The following is a 20,134-nucleotide window of genomic DNA, read 5'->3' on the forward strand; positions in this document are numbered from 1 at the left end:
TCCTAATGTAGTTAAGCAGGACAATCCCAAAGTATAGGCAGAACTATCGGTTTAAAAGTTAAAAAGTCCTTTGTATCGGCAGGATAACGAGGAGATATAATATATGGCACATTCTTCACCAACTATTTTAGTAAACAGATCAACCAACAGATAAAACCTTTATTGCTCTAAATAGCACTGTTATATCAGTCCAAAATTAGTTACATCAAGCTCTGGCTGTCATGTTCTCTGATGCTATTAATGTGTGATATCCTTTCAAGGTTGCCTGAAAGTTTCTGTGAGTTAACAAGACTTTGGTAAGCTAAGGAAAATAATAACGCCAATTTGTTCCCCTTCTATAAGAAACTCTGAGCAAATTCCCTACTCCAGTGTTGATTATGACCAATTTCTGTGAAATACTCAGGGAAGGATCCCATGTATGACTCAATCTCCATGTTACCAGAGGAGATGCTGTATTATTTGCTTTCTACCAAGAGTTTCTTCTTGATAAACCATGGTCAGAATAAACCTCTTACATCAGAATTCAGAATCTATTGTCTTACTGTTTTTCTGATGATGAAACTATGCTTCAATAGATATAACTAAACCCTGTCTTTTGGTTTTTTTCACGCCATCTCTTTATAAGGTACTGGTAGCAATACGTCTGCTGCACTGCCGTGGAGTTTGGTTTAAATCCTTAAGAGTTTGAGATAATTCAAATAAATAATTGTTGTGCTGGTCAATTTCGCGTTAGAGTTGTTCATACACAAGCTTGATGCAAAGTCCTCTCAGGTCAAATCCAAGTCTCTAATTGATTTCCATGGTCTTTGAATCAAGTGAATAGCACAAAATCCTGCAAGGCATTCAGCACTCCCAGCTGCTGCAGCACTTACTCATCTTCCATTGAAATGCTTATTAAGTTTAAGTGTTTTGAAGCTGACATAAGTTCTCATCACCTTGTAGATTATGACCTTTGATTATGTAAATAGTTGAACAAAATAGAGATGTAAAAAGTAACTGTGAGTCTAAAGCAGTTTTCCTATTTGCACAGTTTTCAAGCTCTATGATATTCTTGAGCCCTCTGAACCTTTAGTACTTAAGAATAGCTATCTTTTATCTGTTGCCCACAGTTCTTTAAAAGAATTTAGGAAAAAAATATAAACCAGTTTATTTCCCTAATTTAAGCCTGATCCAACCCATAGTTAAGTCATTTCCATTAACTGAGAACATGAGAGGGTGAGATGAAGGAGCCATTAAGCCCAACACCCTATCAGTGGGCAGAAGCAAATGACGCGGGTAGGACATAAGGAAAGGTAAGAATACGGTGATACTTCTCCCATTATACCCTCTCAGCTTTCAGCAATCTGCAGCCTAAGGACTTCCCAAGGCAGATGTTGTATCTTTTGTATTTGATATGCATTAGTGGAAAGTTTGCCATTAATTTTTCTAATTGATTTTCCAGTCAAAACAGAATGGAGCAGTAATGGCTGGAACGTGGCCTTTCATCAGAAGATGAAATTGTTCTCTCATAGCATTGTTTCTTAAAAATATTCTCCATTCCATGTATGGATGAAAAGTCAAAATTGTTTTGAACTGAAATCCCAAAAACAATTCAGATCAAACAAACCAAATGTGTCATTTCATTTTGAATTTTTGTTCTACATTTCTAAAGAAAAATGAATAAAGATTAAGTGGTTTTCATCTGTACATTTTTGGAAACAGGAAATTCATAAATTATATTTTCCAACTACATTTTGCTTTGATCAAAGTCTCACTTGAGAAAAAAATGTTCAATGATTCCTGAACAGATTTTCTATTACTTTACATGGCAAGAGCTCTTGATGTTTTATTGTGAAACTTCTAGAAGGAATATGAGGTTTATTTCGGAAAAAGTTCTAGATATTTAACTGAACATATTCACCTTATCTTGCTAGTATTTTAGTCTGACTGCGAAAGTTCTTGGCACTTTTTATAATTCTCTGATCAAATTCAGCAAACAGAATCAGTAAGTAAGTTACCAATTCTTATACTATAGTAACAAAAACTTGTGAACGGGTATATTGACCTTCTACCTCACACCACAAACCTGCTGTAGTGAACCCAACTGGGAGATCATAGTCCATGGAACGGTTAGCGATCCACGTAACAGTGAAACTGCGTAAGCGTAGGAGGCCAGTGCTGCATGCCCGTGCTGGCCTCCAGGCTGTGCTGCACAAACACCTTGTCTGCAGCATTAACCTCACCAGATCATTGTGACACGAGGAGCCTGCAGGCAGCTCAGTAATGGCAATTATGCCACCTGTGTGGCCTTGCCTTTATCTAAAAGTGCAGCAAGAAGTTCTTATGAGAACATGCTTTATGAATAGAGTTGTTATATTGTGAAAATAAATGAATAAGTTATATAATAGCACAAAGGACCAAAAAGGAGGATATTCTCTCCATAGACAGGGTCTGTCCAGCATGCCATGGGAAAGGCCATCCAATGCTACATGAATGCACAGTTCTCAGCATCTGAGGGGACATAAGATTCACTAGCTACCTACATTACTCTTTTTACTCTATCTTATTAAAACAGCTATTTTATTAAGCCATTTGTTGTTAGGTCTTTCTCGTTAGAGATCCAGAAGGAATCCTGCACCATCTCTCACCTCACATTCAACCACCCCACCCCAGTGCAGAACACCAGTCACTACCAGGCTATTCTTTTAAAGGACTAGAGATTCACATTCCTAACACTGACTTCAGCTATTTCTTAATTTCTAATGAACTAGTTAAGTAATTTCTCTGCAGACATGTTGCATGAGTCCTTGCTCTCAGTCTATTTCTTAAGACAATGGAAAAGTGGTTGGCATATTAAAAATATCACTTCGAGTCTCAGAAGTGTGTAAATAAACTTGTCTTCATACAAGGACTTGTTCCAAGGACAACTTAGAATTAGAGAAGAAGCTTAAGAAAGACCCTACATTTTCTCCCATTAACATCGTCAGTCTTCAAGCTTGTAAAAAGCATTTACTTGAACAACAAATGGGAGGAGTAGTATTTTGTTTTAATATAATTAAATCGGAATTATTTTCCTGAAATTATGAAATAACCACTGCTGCCCCTCAAAGAAGAAGCAAACTTTCTGTAGTGGTGCAGTAGTGCAGAGTAGCACTTTTGCTTTAGAACTTGTTTGGAAGTTTATGATAAATCTTCCCAGTTAAAGGAAAAAAAAAAGAGGAAATACTATTTCTTCTGCAGTTTATTCATCCCTTTCCACAAAAAAAAAAAAAAAAAAAAAAGTTTAATATGCCATTTAATACATAAAGGAACATAATTTCATGAAATCTTACACAAAAGAGAAACATACTGAAGGAAATGTGGTTATTTCACACTATACAGAACTGCACTAGCTAGCAAATTTGAGATTTGCTACTCTGGAAAAGCAGAACATGAAGACGAACTAAAATGAGTTAAACCAAATCATTGTCGATAACAGGATTTCATACAAAATTACAGAATTTCCTCACCAGAGAGATTGGTATGATTTGCAGAGAAGTGAATAAAGTTCAGAAGGCAAATGAGAAAGACATAAACTCTGAAGCAGTTTTGGCCATAATCCTCTCGTGGCCCTCAAGCTTCTGCAGTTCTCCAGTCTGGAGACAGCTTTAAAGAAAATGGTAATTTTTAAATTAAATGAAATATGAAAATGAACACTGCAATGAGGAGAGTGTTTCCTCTGAAATTTACTTAAGCGTGCCTCTAAGATTTTCAGTCTGCTTCAGAACTATGCATTGGCATTGCCTAACTGCAACCTAGAGCTCTGACACCTCCAAGAAGACACTAGAATTATGGCATGGGGCAACGTGCCTGACACCTCTCCATTGGGGGATGAGTATATTTGCCTGGGGGCACTTTGAAAAAAGACAGTGGTGAAACAGTTAACAAGACCAACATGTGAATCAGTTGAACAGGAAGAAGAACAGGAATAGTTTACAACCCTTTGAAATTAAGGTTTTCAAGCTCTCCATATCTTAATCCAAAAGCATTGCTATTTGGAGAATGACTTCTTTCCTGCAGAAAATTACAGTGGATACTTACCTAAATGTTTCTTTCAGTTTTCTAGAGGTTTTTTCTAAACCAGCAGAAACATTAAAACTCCTCATTATTTTTTTTCAAATTGAAATTTTTTGTGTGTGTTTTTGGAGAAGGCCAAAAAATTGGCAAAAGCACTGAAGTGGCCTTGAGGGTTACACAAAACAAGGGTATTTTGAGTTTAAATGTAGCAGACACATTGCCTTTTTGATAAAGTGGGAAATGTCATCAAATCCCAAGCACATACTCTGCTATGATCTTTGAAAGGAATATGTTATGGGCCTTTCAGAGTTATATAACTGGGAACAAGGAAGCTAGATCAAACTAGTTAGACACGAAGGCTGGGATTTATCTCATCCATTTCACTTGGTATTTAAATATTTAAGTCTCTGTTAATCATAATAAATTTCATTTATACTCAGTGCAGAGGAATGAGCACTTCCAGATGCCTGCTTCTCTTCATTACTTCCTAAATGAGACAAGGATGACTAGTTCAGAAGGATGTAACTTTTGGAGGAGTAAGTTAGGGCTTATAAATACCTCCCAGAGATGGTAAGCAACTGGCAGAGAAATAAGTTGCAATTCCACCTCCAGATTCTTCTATAATAATTCTATTGTACAGTATGCCCTGATTGTCTCCTTTAAAAAAAAAAAAAAGGATGTCCTACTTGTCTCTTTTAAAACAGTTGTAAGTCCTGATCATCTCCTTTAAAAACCCACACACCTAAGATACGATCTATAAATTCTGTAGCTATATCCTTGCACACAAATATAGGGACTGGGAGAACTGTATACAGACAGCATGAAAGGCTTATTTAAGGAAACCTTTCTGCTGTATTTGGATTTGTTTGCTTTGAAAACAAAGGAACTTCTGAGTATAGCTAGTGAGCTGGAAAATAAGTATCAGAAAGTATATTAAGGCAGAAGATGCACCACTTACACTAAAGAGAAGAACCAATCTGTTTTCAGCCTTTTGATATGCGTGTATTTCAAATCCATTTACATGGATTCAAATCCATAGTTTAAACCACTGTCCTGTCCAGTATTCTACATCATCTAGCACTATTCTCTGTATGTATTTAATTTGTTTGCAAAGACATAGCAAACAGTGCACACTAAATGTGGTGGCTACATAGAGAAATAGGGAAAAATCACATACCTTCTGGAAAAGTGTTGCAAAAACCACAACCTCTTTCCTACTGCATTGCCAAACCCCCTGTAAATCCACTCTGTGGATCACTGCCTGACAGACATCACGCTGTACTCGTGGTGTGAAGAGGGCTCGGGGCAGGCAGTGGCCAAGAGAAGGCAGTTGCATCCAAAGGGATTTGTGCAGTTCACTCCGGGCACTCTCTTTACTGTCTTCTCCTAGAGACCCGAGACAAAACTCTCCCACAACTAGGTTTTTATCTAACATGTGTGCACTGCTGCACAAAGGTGTCTGTATTTTAAAATCACTAGTTGCGTGTGCCAGACACAACTAGTCATCATCATCTGTGATCTGCAGCTGTGCCTGTCCCCAGAGGAGAGAGGCTGTCACGGCCGTGCTGGTACGGCAAGAGGCTAAACTGTGCTGAAGGGCTCACCAGCGTGACTAGCAACATTGCTTCTCCCATAAATGATTTAATGCATTAAATTTCAAAAGTTTGGGCCTTGGAAGGAAAGAAACTGTAGGTTAAATGTATGACAGTGGTTGCAGTCTTTCAGCAGCTACCATTTCTGCAACGATCTGACTGACATGGGGTGAAGGGAGAGAGGTGCCAGAAGTAGCACATAGTCCAGGAAGGATAGCATATGTATCACATATTACACTGGTTTTATAAGGCACTTCCTTTATAATATTTATCTCTCAAACTCAGCACCTTTTGACACAGATTAACTTCCTATAGGTTGATTACTGTGTTCACAAGCAAATCAGATAAAACCTGAGCTTCCCTTTCACTTGGAAAATAACTAATACTGAGCTTGTCAAATGATTAAGCCAGTCTGTTGATAGATTTACTCTAAACTATCCGCCTGCAGGGAAGCTTCAATTTGTACTCTTTGAAGTTTTCCATCCAGGTGCCAAAAAAGTAAATACTAACTAAATTCTCAATCACTGTAGAGTTTACAATGCAAATATTCAAAGTTTCATTTTACATAAATCCGTATCAAAAACCCACAAGAAATAGCTTCACCTATAACTTACATAGCTCTCATTACGTGTATGAGAATAGGTGTATATACTCTGTCTAGTTCTGCCTGTCCCTAGTCCTTGACAACCATGTCTCAACATGGAGTTGATCAACTTATGTGAACAAATGCATCAATAACCAAAGCCAACCAAAAAGCTTTGAAAAGCTAAATTTTCTCAATTCAGTAAGTGATGCAAGATACTATGGTATTTAAATTACAAAGTTGCTGTTAAAAAGAGTTGTTACTAAAGATTTTTTGGTACTGCTGTGCTTTCAATAGAAAGGCCACAATTCTTAACTTGCTATTCACCAACAATGAAGTGATTAGATATCCTAAAACAAAAAAAGTGTATACCCTCTTCACAGTCAGATTTGGAAAGCATCTTCAACCTCTTTGCTTTTCATTCCTCTGTGGGAAGCAGGAGAGTTTGGGGACCAGCATGTTGCAGCTGTAATCCACCGTGTCAAAGAGCATCAATTTTGTTCCTAAGCAACCCTGCACAGTGCAGTAGTTGCTGTCCATAGCTGATAAGGATGCTCAGGGAATTGTTAACTGGCTGCAAGTTGGAGAGATGAAAGTTGCAGAAACTGAAAGTAAGGCCACTAACACATTAATAAAATTCCTCTTTTGGGTTATAAAAAAAAGGGGGAGATGAACAGCAACAACAATGAAAAGTCAAGGATCCCACTCACGTTACATATGCTCTCCTACAGAAGACTCTTGGGTCATCTTACTGAAAGAAGCAATCAGTTAGGATGCAGCAGACACGCTCAGACTGTGAGCTATTACACAATGTTACATTACGTCCTTCACAACCTCACAGTCTGACTCTCAGCCATTTACAAGGAATGCCTGGATGGCCAAGCTTGCAGGTGATAACTTGAATGACTGTTCCCTGTGTATCAGCCAAAATATTTTGAGAATCTGCCAGTACAATGCAAAAAAATCCATGTCTCTGGATACACATTTGACAGAAGTTGAGGTTTGGCCTCAAAATATTTTTTTCCAAAATAATAATTAATTAAAGCATGTTAATGTATTATCATAAAATTAGATCATTATAAGTACCTTTATGAAGTTTCACAGTTACTTTTTTATCCAAGGTGATTTAAAACTGTAGTGGAATATACTTACTTTATTTTAATTCACCAAACTACTCAGACTAATTAAATAAATTCCTAGAAGTTTATATTGCCTGTTATACCAGACTAAGTTTTATCTATTTAAGGAAACTGACTTTTCAATAATCAAATAGCCAAATTTATTTATCCAGATACAGATTTTATAAGATTTTTATTTTAATGTTTGTATTGTATTAAATCATATTTTGAAAAAGTTATACAAGTGTCCTTAATATCGGGAGCTCTGCTTCATATGTTAATTTTCGATATGAAGCTTTAGTGCAAGTGGTAGTTAGTACAAAGTTGAGCTAGACACCATCTGGTTAAGAGTCAACTCACAAATCACAGTGTCTCCTCAAAGAGAAAGAACTGTGATACAAGATGCCTACCTCAAGAAAATAACTTTTTGTACAAAGAATCGGGAAAAATCAGGGAAACGTGTTTTAAAGATGTTTCATTTAGGAACACAGATTAAGGTAAAAATCAACTAGTAGAGCTATAGACTATGCTTACAAAGCTCGTATTACTACAAAAAAAAAAAAAGCAAATGCAAGCAAAGTACTTCTCAAACCTCCCACTTAAGTCTACAAACAACATATATTAAAAAATCAAATAGACACAAAATAAAAATATTTGCCAGCACACCAGAGAAAGGGATGCATTTGCAGTGGTCAAAATCAAGACTTATGGTTTACTATTTCTTACTGCACAAATTTACCATATACAAGCTAAATATGAGACCTATTGAAACAAAAAAATCCTCAGGTTGGATGTTTCTTTGAAAAAATGGAATCTCCTACCTGACACTGTTTTAAAATTTTGCACCCAGTTTCTAAAAATATTTTCTTTAATTTGACAATATCTGCATGTCATCGCTCATATTTCTTACATGTCTTTTCATGCTGAACTGTTGGTTTGAAAAACTCGGAGGCAGAAAATTAGGATCAAAAAAATGTATTTTCCCTTGGATGCTGGACATTACGCTTTCAGTCATATTACCTTTTTTTTTTCCCTTGAATTACTTATTGCTCTTTCCTAAGAATACCACACACACCACAGTCTATCTCCTTCTCCAGTGTTATGTGAACACAGGGCATATTGTAATTTTAACGAGACCTGAATCCTTGTAAGATCCATTTGATTCTGACAGGGGTAGGACATACCCAGGGTCTCAGTACAATACTTGTCCTAGCAGTTATTCTTGTGTACATAGGACCATGTGTTCTAAAGTGACTAGGTACCTAGTTTCCCAGCTTACTTGCTTACAATTATTCTCCTTTGTGTTTCTAAGAACCTAAGCCTCTTTTGAGAATTCAAGCTGGGTGCCTATCTGCATCTCCAGATACCTAAATGCCTTTAAAAATCTTCCTTGCAGTGTTCGGCTCCTATAAACTAATAAACCCAGGAGATGTCTGTGTCTGTAAGACTTGACTTCACCGTTAAGCCAACCAGATCAAAGAACCAGCAACATGGATGAAACTGAAAAAACAGGGATGAAATGCAAAATACTGCTCCTAAATACTTTAAATATGCAAAATTTGACTTTGTTCATATAATAACATTTTTGTAGGTTTTTAGGCAGCCTCCCATTTTCTGTAACAGTGCAGGATCAAGCCCTAATTAAGTACATTTACACAGTGGCTCCAACGGCTATCTCAGGATGGAGACCTGCAGACAAGTAGGGAACAATATTGTGCAGTGGAATATAAGAAAGGAAACTGTTTTTCTAAATACACAAAGGACACAATTCTATGAATAATATCTTTGTATCTCTAATATTTACACAGACCGTCTTTTAATGTTTTGTTAGCTTTTGTAAATGCACTTAACTGCTAGAATCTGAACTGATGGTAGTAGGAACTCTGTACCGATGACTGGGTACATTAAGATATGCCTTCTAATAATACGTAAGGTGTCTACGCTGGTGTGAGAAAAAGACCGCAGTCTCAATAACAAAGCTGAATCTTGTTGGATTTTTTTTAAATGAAGTTAAAATATTTTAGGACCGTGCTATTGGTCACATGATCTTCATATGTGCTCATGTTTAAATCTGAGCCTTCATACACCAGATATCTGAGCAAATATTTGTATCCACTATTTTTCTACAGAATACTTACAACTGTTGCACATCGGGTGCTCTAGTGAAAGTATTATTTTGTATTTCATCTTTATTCACATTTATTTAAGTCTATGCTGAGGAAATAATGCAAATTTATTTGTGTATTTTGGTGAAAATTGATTTTTTTGGTCAAAACAAAACCCACAACTTTTTTACTTAACAGGGGAATTATAAAATATTACCAGAGGCACAGGAAGATCAAAATCATATGCTTCAGCAAAAAATACTTAAGAAATAATGGTAGAATTTAGGCTACTAATTGTGATAGGGGTCCAAGTCCAAACACGGTAACTATTATTGTTCTGGGAAATGTAGTGTAGAGCTATCATTTCAAAGTACTGTCTATGAATTTAAAAACCTTTCCTCCACTGCATGAGCAATGCAGAAAAATGATGTTTTAAAGACTATGTCTTGCACAAAAATCTGTGCTCTCTTCTATTGCCCGATAAATGATAGGTACAGAAATATACAGAATCTTTTCCATCACTCTGTCAATTCTGTTGTCAGGTAGCTGATGAAACCTGATAAGGCTGAATCTGAACTTTGTTTCTGCATTTCTAATTTATATTTCCTCTTCTGAACAATCTGTCCACTTAACCCCTGCTGAACCAGATTCTTCTTTCATCAGCTTACCATGATGCAAATTAGGAACTGCTGCCAGTGGACTACAGTGGCATAAAAATCAGTAATAGGAGTAGCTCATTAGACTTTCTTCCAAATGTCTGAGAAGTTAATTGTCATCCTGAAGTTGCAAGATGTTGTCAACTTATTTTGATTAATCATTTTATTTCTGCACTATTTATAAGTTCCCATGTTCAGAAATACAGTTTCCATTTCCAGATTTTTTTGCACAGTAGCACTGTTTCTAATAGTGTATTCATAGCTTTATATGGCTTTTATATTGCAAATTTTTCTTCTTAGACAGAGGCACAATGATGTGAGTCAAGTACAGATTGTCATCACTCAGTTTGAACTCCTTGGGTTCGATCACTTAAGGCTTTTACTAAAATCACAATATTCATGGAGGATTAGTTGTATGATAGGCCATACTTAATAGATCAGGCACCACTCATAATTACTCCCTGAGTCGATTTGTTCGGCTGTACTAAGTCAGCGTATTTCTTTGCTGCATCCTGGCCCACACCAATCTCATTGTTCTTATTCTTGACTCACAATAACAGCAAGGAGACAAAAATCCATCTGTTTCTATCAAAGGAGCAAATAAATTAGATTCTGAGCAGAAAGATCTTTTTGCTAAGCATCACCTTCATGCTCTTCATAACTGAAGTAAGGAAATTCATGCTCAAGAAAAATGAGTGAAGTAAGCTAACTCCTGTTCCTCTAAGAGATCTTCAGGATTTTTTTGAACAGGAAAGCTGGTCCCCAGTGCAACTAAATAAGAATATAATGATTCCTGTTGTCTGTCAAGCCAACAACAGCCCAATACAGTTTGAGTAATCTTTTTATTAGAGAACAAACTTTTTTTTTTCACTGCCATCAAAATGACCCTTACTTTTCAGTATTTCAAATTCTCCCTGGAGCCCTTTTTGAATATCTAGTAATGTGCTTTGAAGGTGATTACACTACGCTTTGTCCCTCCTCTATTATATAGTATTCTAACTATCCAGGCTAAATATTTATGCTGTGAAGAGAAAATAGATTGAGACATCAAACACATTTGTAAAACACAAAATTCACAAGAATACAATAATAGAAAAATGCTATTTGAAACAGGGTTGAAAATACCAAACACAAAATAAATGTATGAGCCAATATGTAAGCATGAGATACAGAAATAATATTCCAGATTTTCTAATCTTTACCTTTGTAATATTCACCATATGAGTATTTCTAAACTTTTAATGAAATTGTTCACAAAACAAAGATTTCTATATTTGTGCTCTCTTGTTAGATTTTATTGAACTCAATTTTTTTAATATGAGTCCTGAAGAGATGGATATTTTCAAACTAGCATGCAGAGAGCATAAAAAAACTAAATGCACTTGCAATGGTCAGAAAAGGAAAACAAGATAATGTGTGTGGCATTTGGGAAAAAAATGACGCTGTGGAAATTTTATGATGCTCATAAGGAAAAAATCTATCCAGCAAAGGTCAGAAAAAAAAACTGTTATGAGGAAAGTTCAGGTCCAATGAATGACAATGAGGATAAATGAAATATTTGATCTAGTGGTGAAGGATGAATGAGGAATCTGGAACAAAGAACCAGAAAAAATAAAGCCAGAAGAGTCTTAACTATTAACGTTAAACTTGTCTTGAACAAGGGAAGAAAGGTGCCCAGCCAGCAGACAAATTCCCAAACAGGAAGACTGTGGAAAGTGGTAGTTTGAAAGAAAAGTGAAGAAAACAAATAGATGGAATATACCCATAAGGATGCAATAGGAATGGAAAAGGAATGAAGATGAGAGGGAACAGAACATGCAGGAAAATTAAATCCATTGCCCTATTCCCCTGTTCACCATTTGAGACTTGCTGTTGTCACATCCAGTCACCTGCTTGATTATAAACTCTTCAGGGAATTTGATATATCTTAGATGGGATTCTTTATACATTATGAATTATATTAACAGATAAGGAAAACGAATAGTTGCTTTATCTTTTCTGGAAGACACACCTCTAGTTTATACAATCAAACCAAATAAATGAATAGTCTCGTGTTTAAGCTTCCCTTCATAAAGTATCGTGCTCATCTAGAAAAGTATTGTATGACTTGACAAAGCTATCCAATTTAAAGCCTATAAATATAGAAGTTTAATATAGCAGTGAGATTGCTTTAGAACTAGTCACAGAAGAGCACTGTGTTCCTTATTTAAAGTATAATATCTTTATAAAACATAAACTACACTACAGCTGTGCCTGATTTGGGAACAAACATTACCATCAAAGCCTTACCAGCTATTCCAGCTCATTTGCTGGCTACTGACAGGGCAGAAGAAAAGTTATTAGATTATCATGTTATGAGGTGACAGCAGAAAGTAAGATAACTCTGTCATTATGGGTGTAGATGTTCATAAGCCCCTCTGTAAGTCTGCCAGTCCCAATTTAATAGACCTGAGCTTTTTTCTCTGCCAGGTTTTACACTACCCTGCCTCTTGACCTTTATGCCCCTAACTTCTATGATTTTCAGTGTTATCCTGAATCTCCACAAACTGCTTTGTGACCTCTTTAAATTTTATTCTCCTGTCCCTTCTTGTCCCTTCTTGTCCCTTTTCCCTACCGTACTTTTGCTTTTGCTACCAGTAATACTGATAAAACACTAAACTGAAATTTGAAATCAGACAGCTCAGTTTCTCACAGAATGCATGCTATTTTTCTTGTCATCTTTCTTCTCTCTCTCTCTTTCAGCCTTCATCTCTGTCTTGCTCTCTCTTTCTCTCTTCCTTTCCTCCTTTCTTCCCTTGCTTTCATTTCTTTCATATAACATCTTTATGTACATCTGTGTACTACTTGAGGTGAGCAGTCAAGAACAGTTAATAGCTGGGATATCCTTAGAGGTTAAAATGTAGTAATATTTGAAGTCACTGGCACACTGCAGAGGAAAATGTAATCTATGTTTTTTAAAGACACTTTAATTGCTCAGCAATCATGCAGAACTGAGAAATATAGCTCTGCTTCCAAGATAATAACTCCCCAAATTGCAAAGGTCGCTTACTCAATACCCTTGCTATCTAGCAAAATATGAGAATGACACCACAACTCAAAAACTCAACTTTATGTTAATCTATTATTCAGTATTAGCTTTCATGAGTTTTTGTAATATTTCACACAACATGCTGTGTGCTACTGTCATTTAAAACATAAAGACTTCATCTAGCTTTGTTGCTAAAAGAAAAAAGTTGTTCATATAGATCGCATTTATATAGCCCTAATTCAGCTAAAACTAAAATTAAAAATGAATGGGAGTTTTATATTAGTAAACGGACGAGAAGCTTTAGCACACAGCAAAGGTAGCAGTACTAATTACAATCAGCTTTCACTGACCCTTGCTGCTTTTCCTTTTAATTTCCCTCTCTTTTTGTGTAATTATTCCATCAACTAAAAAAAGTTCAAAGCGTTTTATGTTAATTCTATTTTAAATATTCATATGTATTTAACATTTAAACATAATCTTTATATGGTTATCATGATGTGATTAAAAGGACATCATCTAGCTAATGCATTGATTGAAGATTTCCCAGAAATTTGTGATGTCTGTCATACCTGAACTTATAATCATATCTGAACTTCTGACGGTGAAACTTTGGATGTGTGTAAAACCTGTTCAAAACTTTCTCTGTGCAAACTATCTCAAAAAAGGAGTCAAGCATGAGTGTATTCTTTTTAACCCCTTTTCTTCCCCTCAGGAACTAGTGTATGGCTGCGTACTTAAAAATAAGTTGTTAGGCTCTATTCAAAGAGATTTTTAATGATGTTTAATGATGATCAGTACTTTTGAAGATTTTACTCAGAATACCTCAAAACCTGGAGCTATAGAATAATACTCATGTGTGTGTGTGTGCATGTGAAATAAAAAAAAAAAACCAATCATATCAATGCCAAACAGATACCATACCTGCGTCATAATCAATTGCAAACTGGCCATAAAACTGAAGGCAAAATTATGTTCAGTACCATGGACAAGTACTGCCCAAACTCTCCCTACCAGCAAAACCAACCTACTCAAAACCCAACTTTCATTACAAAAACACACAGATCAGCTCCTGCTCCTTTATAATAAGATTATACATTCCAACTACTGGTAAATTCTTAAGACCTAATTTGTTGAAATCATCACATTTCTAATTAAAAATATGTGGCAAAAAGTTTCAGCACCAGAAAATACAGGACTATAGAACTAGTTAGCACATATAACTTTTTCCTTCTGCTAACTTGTCCTTTCAGTTTGTCACTACCAGAAGAAAATGAAAACCAAAAAAAACCAGGAACCTAAAAAGCAGATTAAAATCCCCAAAGCTCTTGTCACTCCTTTTTAGCATAACTTGCCCTTACAAGTAGTATGAAATATTTACAATGCACTATATTTATCTTCATTTGTTATATCACACTGAAGATAAAAGCCTTGTATAAAAAATGGTGGCATAAGACAGTCCCTTTATCTTTTTCAATATTTTGCATGTGCATTCCCCAACTAAATTACAATTGCACATAATAAATTAACTTTTTCATAATAGTTTAATAATGCACTTTCATTTTGTTAAATTTAAAAGTTATACATGTTTCATAAATTTCAACAGTCCCAACAAGATGTGGCAAAACGTTTGACTAATAAAATTATGGGCTTTGTCTTCATGAAAGTGAAAAGTTTGTCTTTTAATATCTGTAATTATTAAATAACTAGACAGTTTCTAAGGAATCAACAAATTTTCAGTTTCATAGATGATAGTCTACAGTTGAAAATTAAGAATAGGGAAAAATTGTCTTCTCAAATTACTCTACCTTCTAAATCCCTGTTATAAGTACAGACAAATGCATTTTACAACTTGGTGCACAGAATCAGCTGGTACAATATGACTCTGATACCAGAGGCTTCACAGAATAATACTAACTCCCATCTTTCCACTAAACTGCATTGGAGTTAAATATCAACAATGGCATTTTTTAACCCTTAATTCTCTGGAAGAATTTATATTGCCATTAGAATTATGTTTTAAGATATATGCTTGATCTGCCATATGTCTCACACTTCCTCAGATCACTTTCCAGAGTTTGCCACTGGTCAGCATAGCTTGACACTTGTCACTTACAAGAGTCCATGGTAATCAAAGGAAATTTACCCAGCATCTTAAATAACATCACGAATATTTTTTGTGAAGATTAAGGTATCTACACCTGGTTTATTTTCATGAAAACAAATCACTTTGTAATACCAAACTCAATATCCAAGTCTACATCCATACATCACTCCAAACAAAATGGCAGACCCGCATACTTTTATGCATGATCAACTTAAAATATCCCACTTGGGTTCTCCTTGTAATTATCACTACTTTAGTAACACTGCAGCAAGTCCTGTCAGCAAACACATTACTCTATTAAAAATCCACTGATAACTCACAGATATTCATAAAATATTCCAATTTCACTATCCAAAATGAAATAAAATGTTAGAGAAAATTGCAAAGAACCCAAACACAGTTTCAAGATTTTTTTTGTTTTGTTTTGATGTTTGCTTTTTCAGATTATCTGCAGTTTGGGGGTTTGGGTAATTTTAACTCTAGCAACACTTTTAACTTACTTGTATGTGTAAAACATTTAGAAAGAAGTGATGAGTTGTATTCATAAAGTTCTGCAACAAGAACTTACCCTTGCATTTCTTCTATCAACACTTTTTTTAAATTGGATATTTTCTGTTCATGCCAATACACTTGTTGAAATGTTGGCTGTAACCAACCACCAGCTGCACTTACCCCAGTGTTGTCATGGTGACAATGGTGTACCAGAAGGCTGCAGGAATGCTGGTGAACTTGCTGGCTGAAGAACCCTTCTCTGCATAGTACATGACTGTGGCAAAGATGATGATGGCCATAGTGAGTGAGAAGAGGAGGAACCCTAACTCCGAGGCACAACTTTTCAGGGTGTAGCCCAGGATGCGCAGCCCCTGTGAGTGGCGGGAAAACTTAAAGATCCTGAAGACACGAAAGACTCGTAGTGTCACAAAAGCCCCACTGACATCCTCATTATCTGTCATCACCAGGCCAATGTAATACGGCATGATGGCGACCACATCGATGATACTCATGACACTGCGCACAAATTTGTAGCGACTAGGGGCCGCCAGCAGACGTAGGAGATATTCAACTGTGAAGATCATGACACAGGCAGTATCCAAACAGAAGAAAGCCACAGCATAGCGCTCTCCACAGGGCAGCTCCTTGATGCGACCTGGGCTTACCCCACAGGGCACTGTCTCCACCACGTTGGCAATAACAGAGACGGCAATGAAGAAACCAGTGACATAGTAGAAGACCAGAGCCAGTGTACTGGTGTGTGGGTTTTCAAAGGCCCGCCACATCCTCTGCCGAGCTGTCATTGAGGGCAGGGAGCTCTCGGCTGCATGATCCTGATCGGCATCATCCTGCAGGCGCTCGGCATTCTCACGTCGGCGATCCTTGTACTCCTCGTAACAGCAGTCACCAATGATCTCAGGGATGATGCCAAAGAAGGCCAGCTCCTCATCGTAAGCTGAGATGCACTCCTGGCGGGGATAATGAAGCTTCCCTGTACGGTAGAAGTTGAGAATGTGGCGGAAAATGTCAGGGTCCCGATCAAAAAAGTACTGCTGTGTCTCAGGGTGGTAGAAGAAGTCCCGCTCCGAACTGCCCAAAAGAGTGTCAGGGTAGCGCTCTAAGGTGTCCAGCCACGTCTGGAACTGGATGCCACTCACATTCAGCACAATCAGAGAGTCCTGGCTTCGCTTCCTCTCCTGCCGCGGAGCAGCTGGCATGGGACCTGTGGCTACTGGCATCCATCCTATGGCTGCTGCCCTGGCAAAGGGTAACCAAGCTGCTACTCCGGCTGCCATGGTCCCAAGCAACTACTACAGCTGAGGGAGTCAATCTAGAGACAGTCCTGGTCCAGCCACTAAAATAGAGAGGGAAAAGAAAAAATACAAATGCTCACACATTTTTGAGGCAACAGAATTTCTGAACATTGTTGTGATCAGCTGAAAATCTTTTTGCTTCCTTTATGTTTCCTCCCTTTTTTCATCCCAGAATATCCTTTCCAGGGGCTGATAAACCAGTTAGGACAATAAATCAGGGCACTTGGAAATCAACGTATTCAAAGCAGCCACTCTAGCAGCCAGATCCTCTGGATACAGGGTCCTTGCGAGGCCCCTGGTTGGAAATAAAGGTCCACAAAGCGCCAACCCTGGGAGCCGATCAGTAGCCCTGGTGCAGCGGTGCAGCCACCTGGAATGAGATTTTCTTCCACGCGCGATGCAGCCGGTCCCCCCGCCCCTCCGCCCCGCTCCGCTCCCCGCCTGCTGCCGGAGCCGGGCCGCGGCCGCCAGCGGAGCCCTTCCCGGGCGGGCTGCAGCGGGGCCGCCCGGCGCCGCCGCCCGCTCGCCGTGGCGGGGCGGAGGGGATGGGCCGGGCGGGCCGCCCTCCCCCCCCCCCCCCCGCCCCCTCCCCAGCCGCAGCCCTGGAACAGCAGCGGGACGAATCCTCTCCCCGACCTTGATCGCCGCCCCGGGGACTCCTCCTGACCCCGGCTCAGGGCCGGGGGAGCCGGCGGGGCAGGGGGAGGAGCTCCGGGCGGCAGCATTAAACTTTAAGGCAAGTTTTTCCGTGTAGGAAATGCGTTGAAGGGCAGAGGGGCGGCGGGGAAGGGGCGCCGGGAGGGGGGAGCGCCCCAGAGAAGGGAAGCGGGCGGAGGGGAGTCTCTCCGGGACGGGGCGTCGGGGCACGGACAGCGGCTGATCCGGAGCGAGGAGCCCGGGGCCGGGCAGAGCCGCGGCGGCGGGGGTAGGAGGCACCCGCAGAAGGTGGGATGCATGGGGCATCCTCGGGAGCGGCCGAGCGGGCGGCGAAGGGCGAAGCCGGGGGAGCCTGGCGGTGGAGCGGGAGCGGGGCAGGGGCGGCGGGGGAGGCCGGGGCGGGCGAGGGGCCACGGAGGCGGACGCGGGGTAGGGGCGCGGGGTTCCGTAGCGGTTCGGCGGTCGGCGGTGGATCATCCGCCCCCCCTCCCGCCTCCTTCCCCTCGCCCCTTCCCCTCGGGTCTGGTCTCGCATCCCTCCGGACGTGCCCAGCCTGCGGCACCTACCTGGGAAAGTCTGGCGAGAGCGCTCAGTTGCATAGAGACTTTTGGAAATACCGGCTTTGCCGCTAGATCTCCTCGCCCCGCCGGGAACGGCGGGGAAGTAGTTGCTCCTGAGAAAGCTTGATCGCATCCAAAGGGACATCGATAATAAGGCTTTCCCCCACCCCCACCCCCCTCCGCCACCGCCGAGCGCCAAGCAACAAGTTCAAGGGGTGGGTGGGGGGAAAAAAACAACGTAATCGCGCCTGGCAACTCGGCGGAGCACGTCCTTTCGGGGCGCGGATCCTGCGGCGCGGGGCTGCCGTCAGGCGCGGCTGCGGCTGCGGCCGCTGCCCCTGCCCCTGCCGCGGGGCTGCCGCGGGGCTGCCGCGGGCTGCGGGCGGCGGCGGCGAGGCCCTGGCGCGGCCGGGGGCGGGGGGGGGGCTTCCCGCTGCCTCCCCCGCGGCGGGCGGGCCATGCCGCCCTGCCGCGCCGCCGCCGCCCGCGGGTTAGGGGCGCAGGGGCGGGCGGCGCCGGGCGGCGGCGGAGCGGGGCGCGGGGAGGCGCGGGGCGGGCGAGGAGGGCATCGCTCCGCGGGCGGAACAAAGGGGCTGCGGGAGGCTGCGCCGGCGGCGGCAGCGGCAGCAGGGCAGGCGGGGAGTGCCTCTGTGTGTGTGTGTGTGTGTGTGTGTGTGTGTGTGTGTGTCTCTGCGGGGCCGGCATCGCGCGGTCCAACCCCTCCGCCGGCAGCGCCGCACAGACCCTCCGGAGTTAGCGGTGTTTCGGGTAGGGATCGGGCGGCGGAGGTGGCTTAGGTGAGGTATCTAGGGGGGTTCTCGGGAGCGCTAGCGCCTTTCAAGGGAAGGGGAACGATTTACTGAAAGAAGCGGGGGGGGGGGGGGGGGAATGAAATGCCTGGGAGTGAAGTGTGGCGATGCTCCTCACAACCCGCCCGGAGCCACTCCGGAGTTCTCGCTGCAATATCCAAATGGCTCTTACCAGCTTTGGGAAAGGCGAGAGCTGGGACGGGTGTGGGAGCCTTTTCCTCCTCCTCTCCTTTCCGCTCCCGTGCAAAGCCGCCCCCCCCTTTTCCCGTCGCTAGATGGCGTGTGGATGACGGGAAGTGAGCTCCCCGCCGGGGTGCCGCTGCGGGGCCGGGCCGGGCCGGGCCGGGCAGGGTGGGCGCCCCCCGCACCGCTCCCCCCGCACCGCTCCCCCCGCGCCGCGCTCCGCCGCTCGCCCGCCGGGCTGCGCCAGGGCCCCGCCGCCTCCTCCGGCCGCGGACGAGCATGTGGCACCGCTGCATCTCCGGGGGAGACCGGGCACGTAGTTCCTCGAGCTCTGTGTGCCGCTCTGATAGCTCCGATAAATGCAAGGAACTATCTGTATTTTTTAATTAAGATTCTGAAAACACGCGGTGTCTTCTTCACAGAGCTCGCATCAAGATACCAGAAGGTATTCCTCCTGCCGATTTACCTTTGTTTCAGTTTAGTTAATAGGAGGCTTCCAAAGGAACCCTAGAGTAAGTAGGTTCTTTTATACTTGAAGATCTTCTGACCAAACCTCCCACTCTGATAACCTATTTTAGGCATGTGCCAAAGAAACCCGAAACAAAAATAAACCAAATATATACTGAAGCTTCAGAGGTATTTCTTTTCTGTATTTTAACAATACACTCAACTTCAATATGTATAGCCTTCTGTTTAAGTTCCTGTGAAAAAAATGAACACTATCAGTACCGTAGTTTCTAAGCTGATCCCACAAGAAGTACTTGAAAGCATGGAGAGAAAAGGTTTAAAAATGTTTGAGTGCAATTCCTAACTTAGGAAAACTTGTGATGATGATCGTTCACATACATCAAATCATGCAAAATAAAATATGACATAAAGGATACTTTCTGCAGTTTTAT

The 20,134-nt window shown here is 40.9% G+C and overlaps 1 protein-coding gene across 2 annotated transcripts in view; it reads right to left on the bottom strand.

Moving 5' to 3' along the window:
• Positions 1-18,912, bottom strand: part of KCND2 (potassium voltage-gated channel subfamily D member 2) — a 285,810-nt gene extending 266,898 nt beyond the window's left edge. For both annotated transcript variants that reach the window (XM_075743374.1, XM_075743383.1), the window contains exons 1-2: positions 18,250-18,912; positions 15,894-17,067 (exon numbers count right to left, since the gene is read on the bottom strand). In XM_075743374.1, the coding sequence (XP_075599489.1) occupies positions 15,894-17,008 (1,115 nt within the window). In that variant the 5' untranslated portion in view covers positions 17,009-17,067; positions 18,250-18,912. The remainder of the gene's footprint in view (positions 1-15,893; positions 17,068-18,249) is intronic.
• Positions 18,913-20,134: the final 1,222 nt, after the last annotated feature.

Source organism: Balearica regulorum, chromosome 1, assembly GCF_011004875.1.
Source record: "Balearica regulorum gibbericeps isolate bBalReg1 chromosome 1, bBalReg1.pri, whole genome shotgun sequence".
Lineage (NCBI taxonomy): Eukaryota > Metazoa > Chordata > Aves > Gruiformes > Gruidae > Balearica > Balearica regulorum.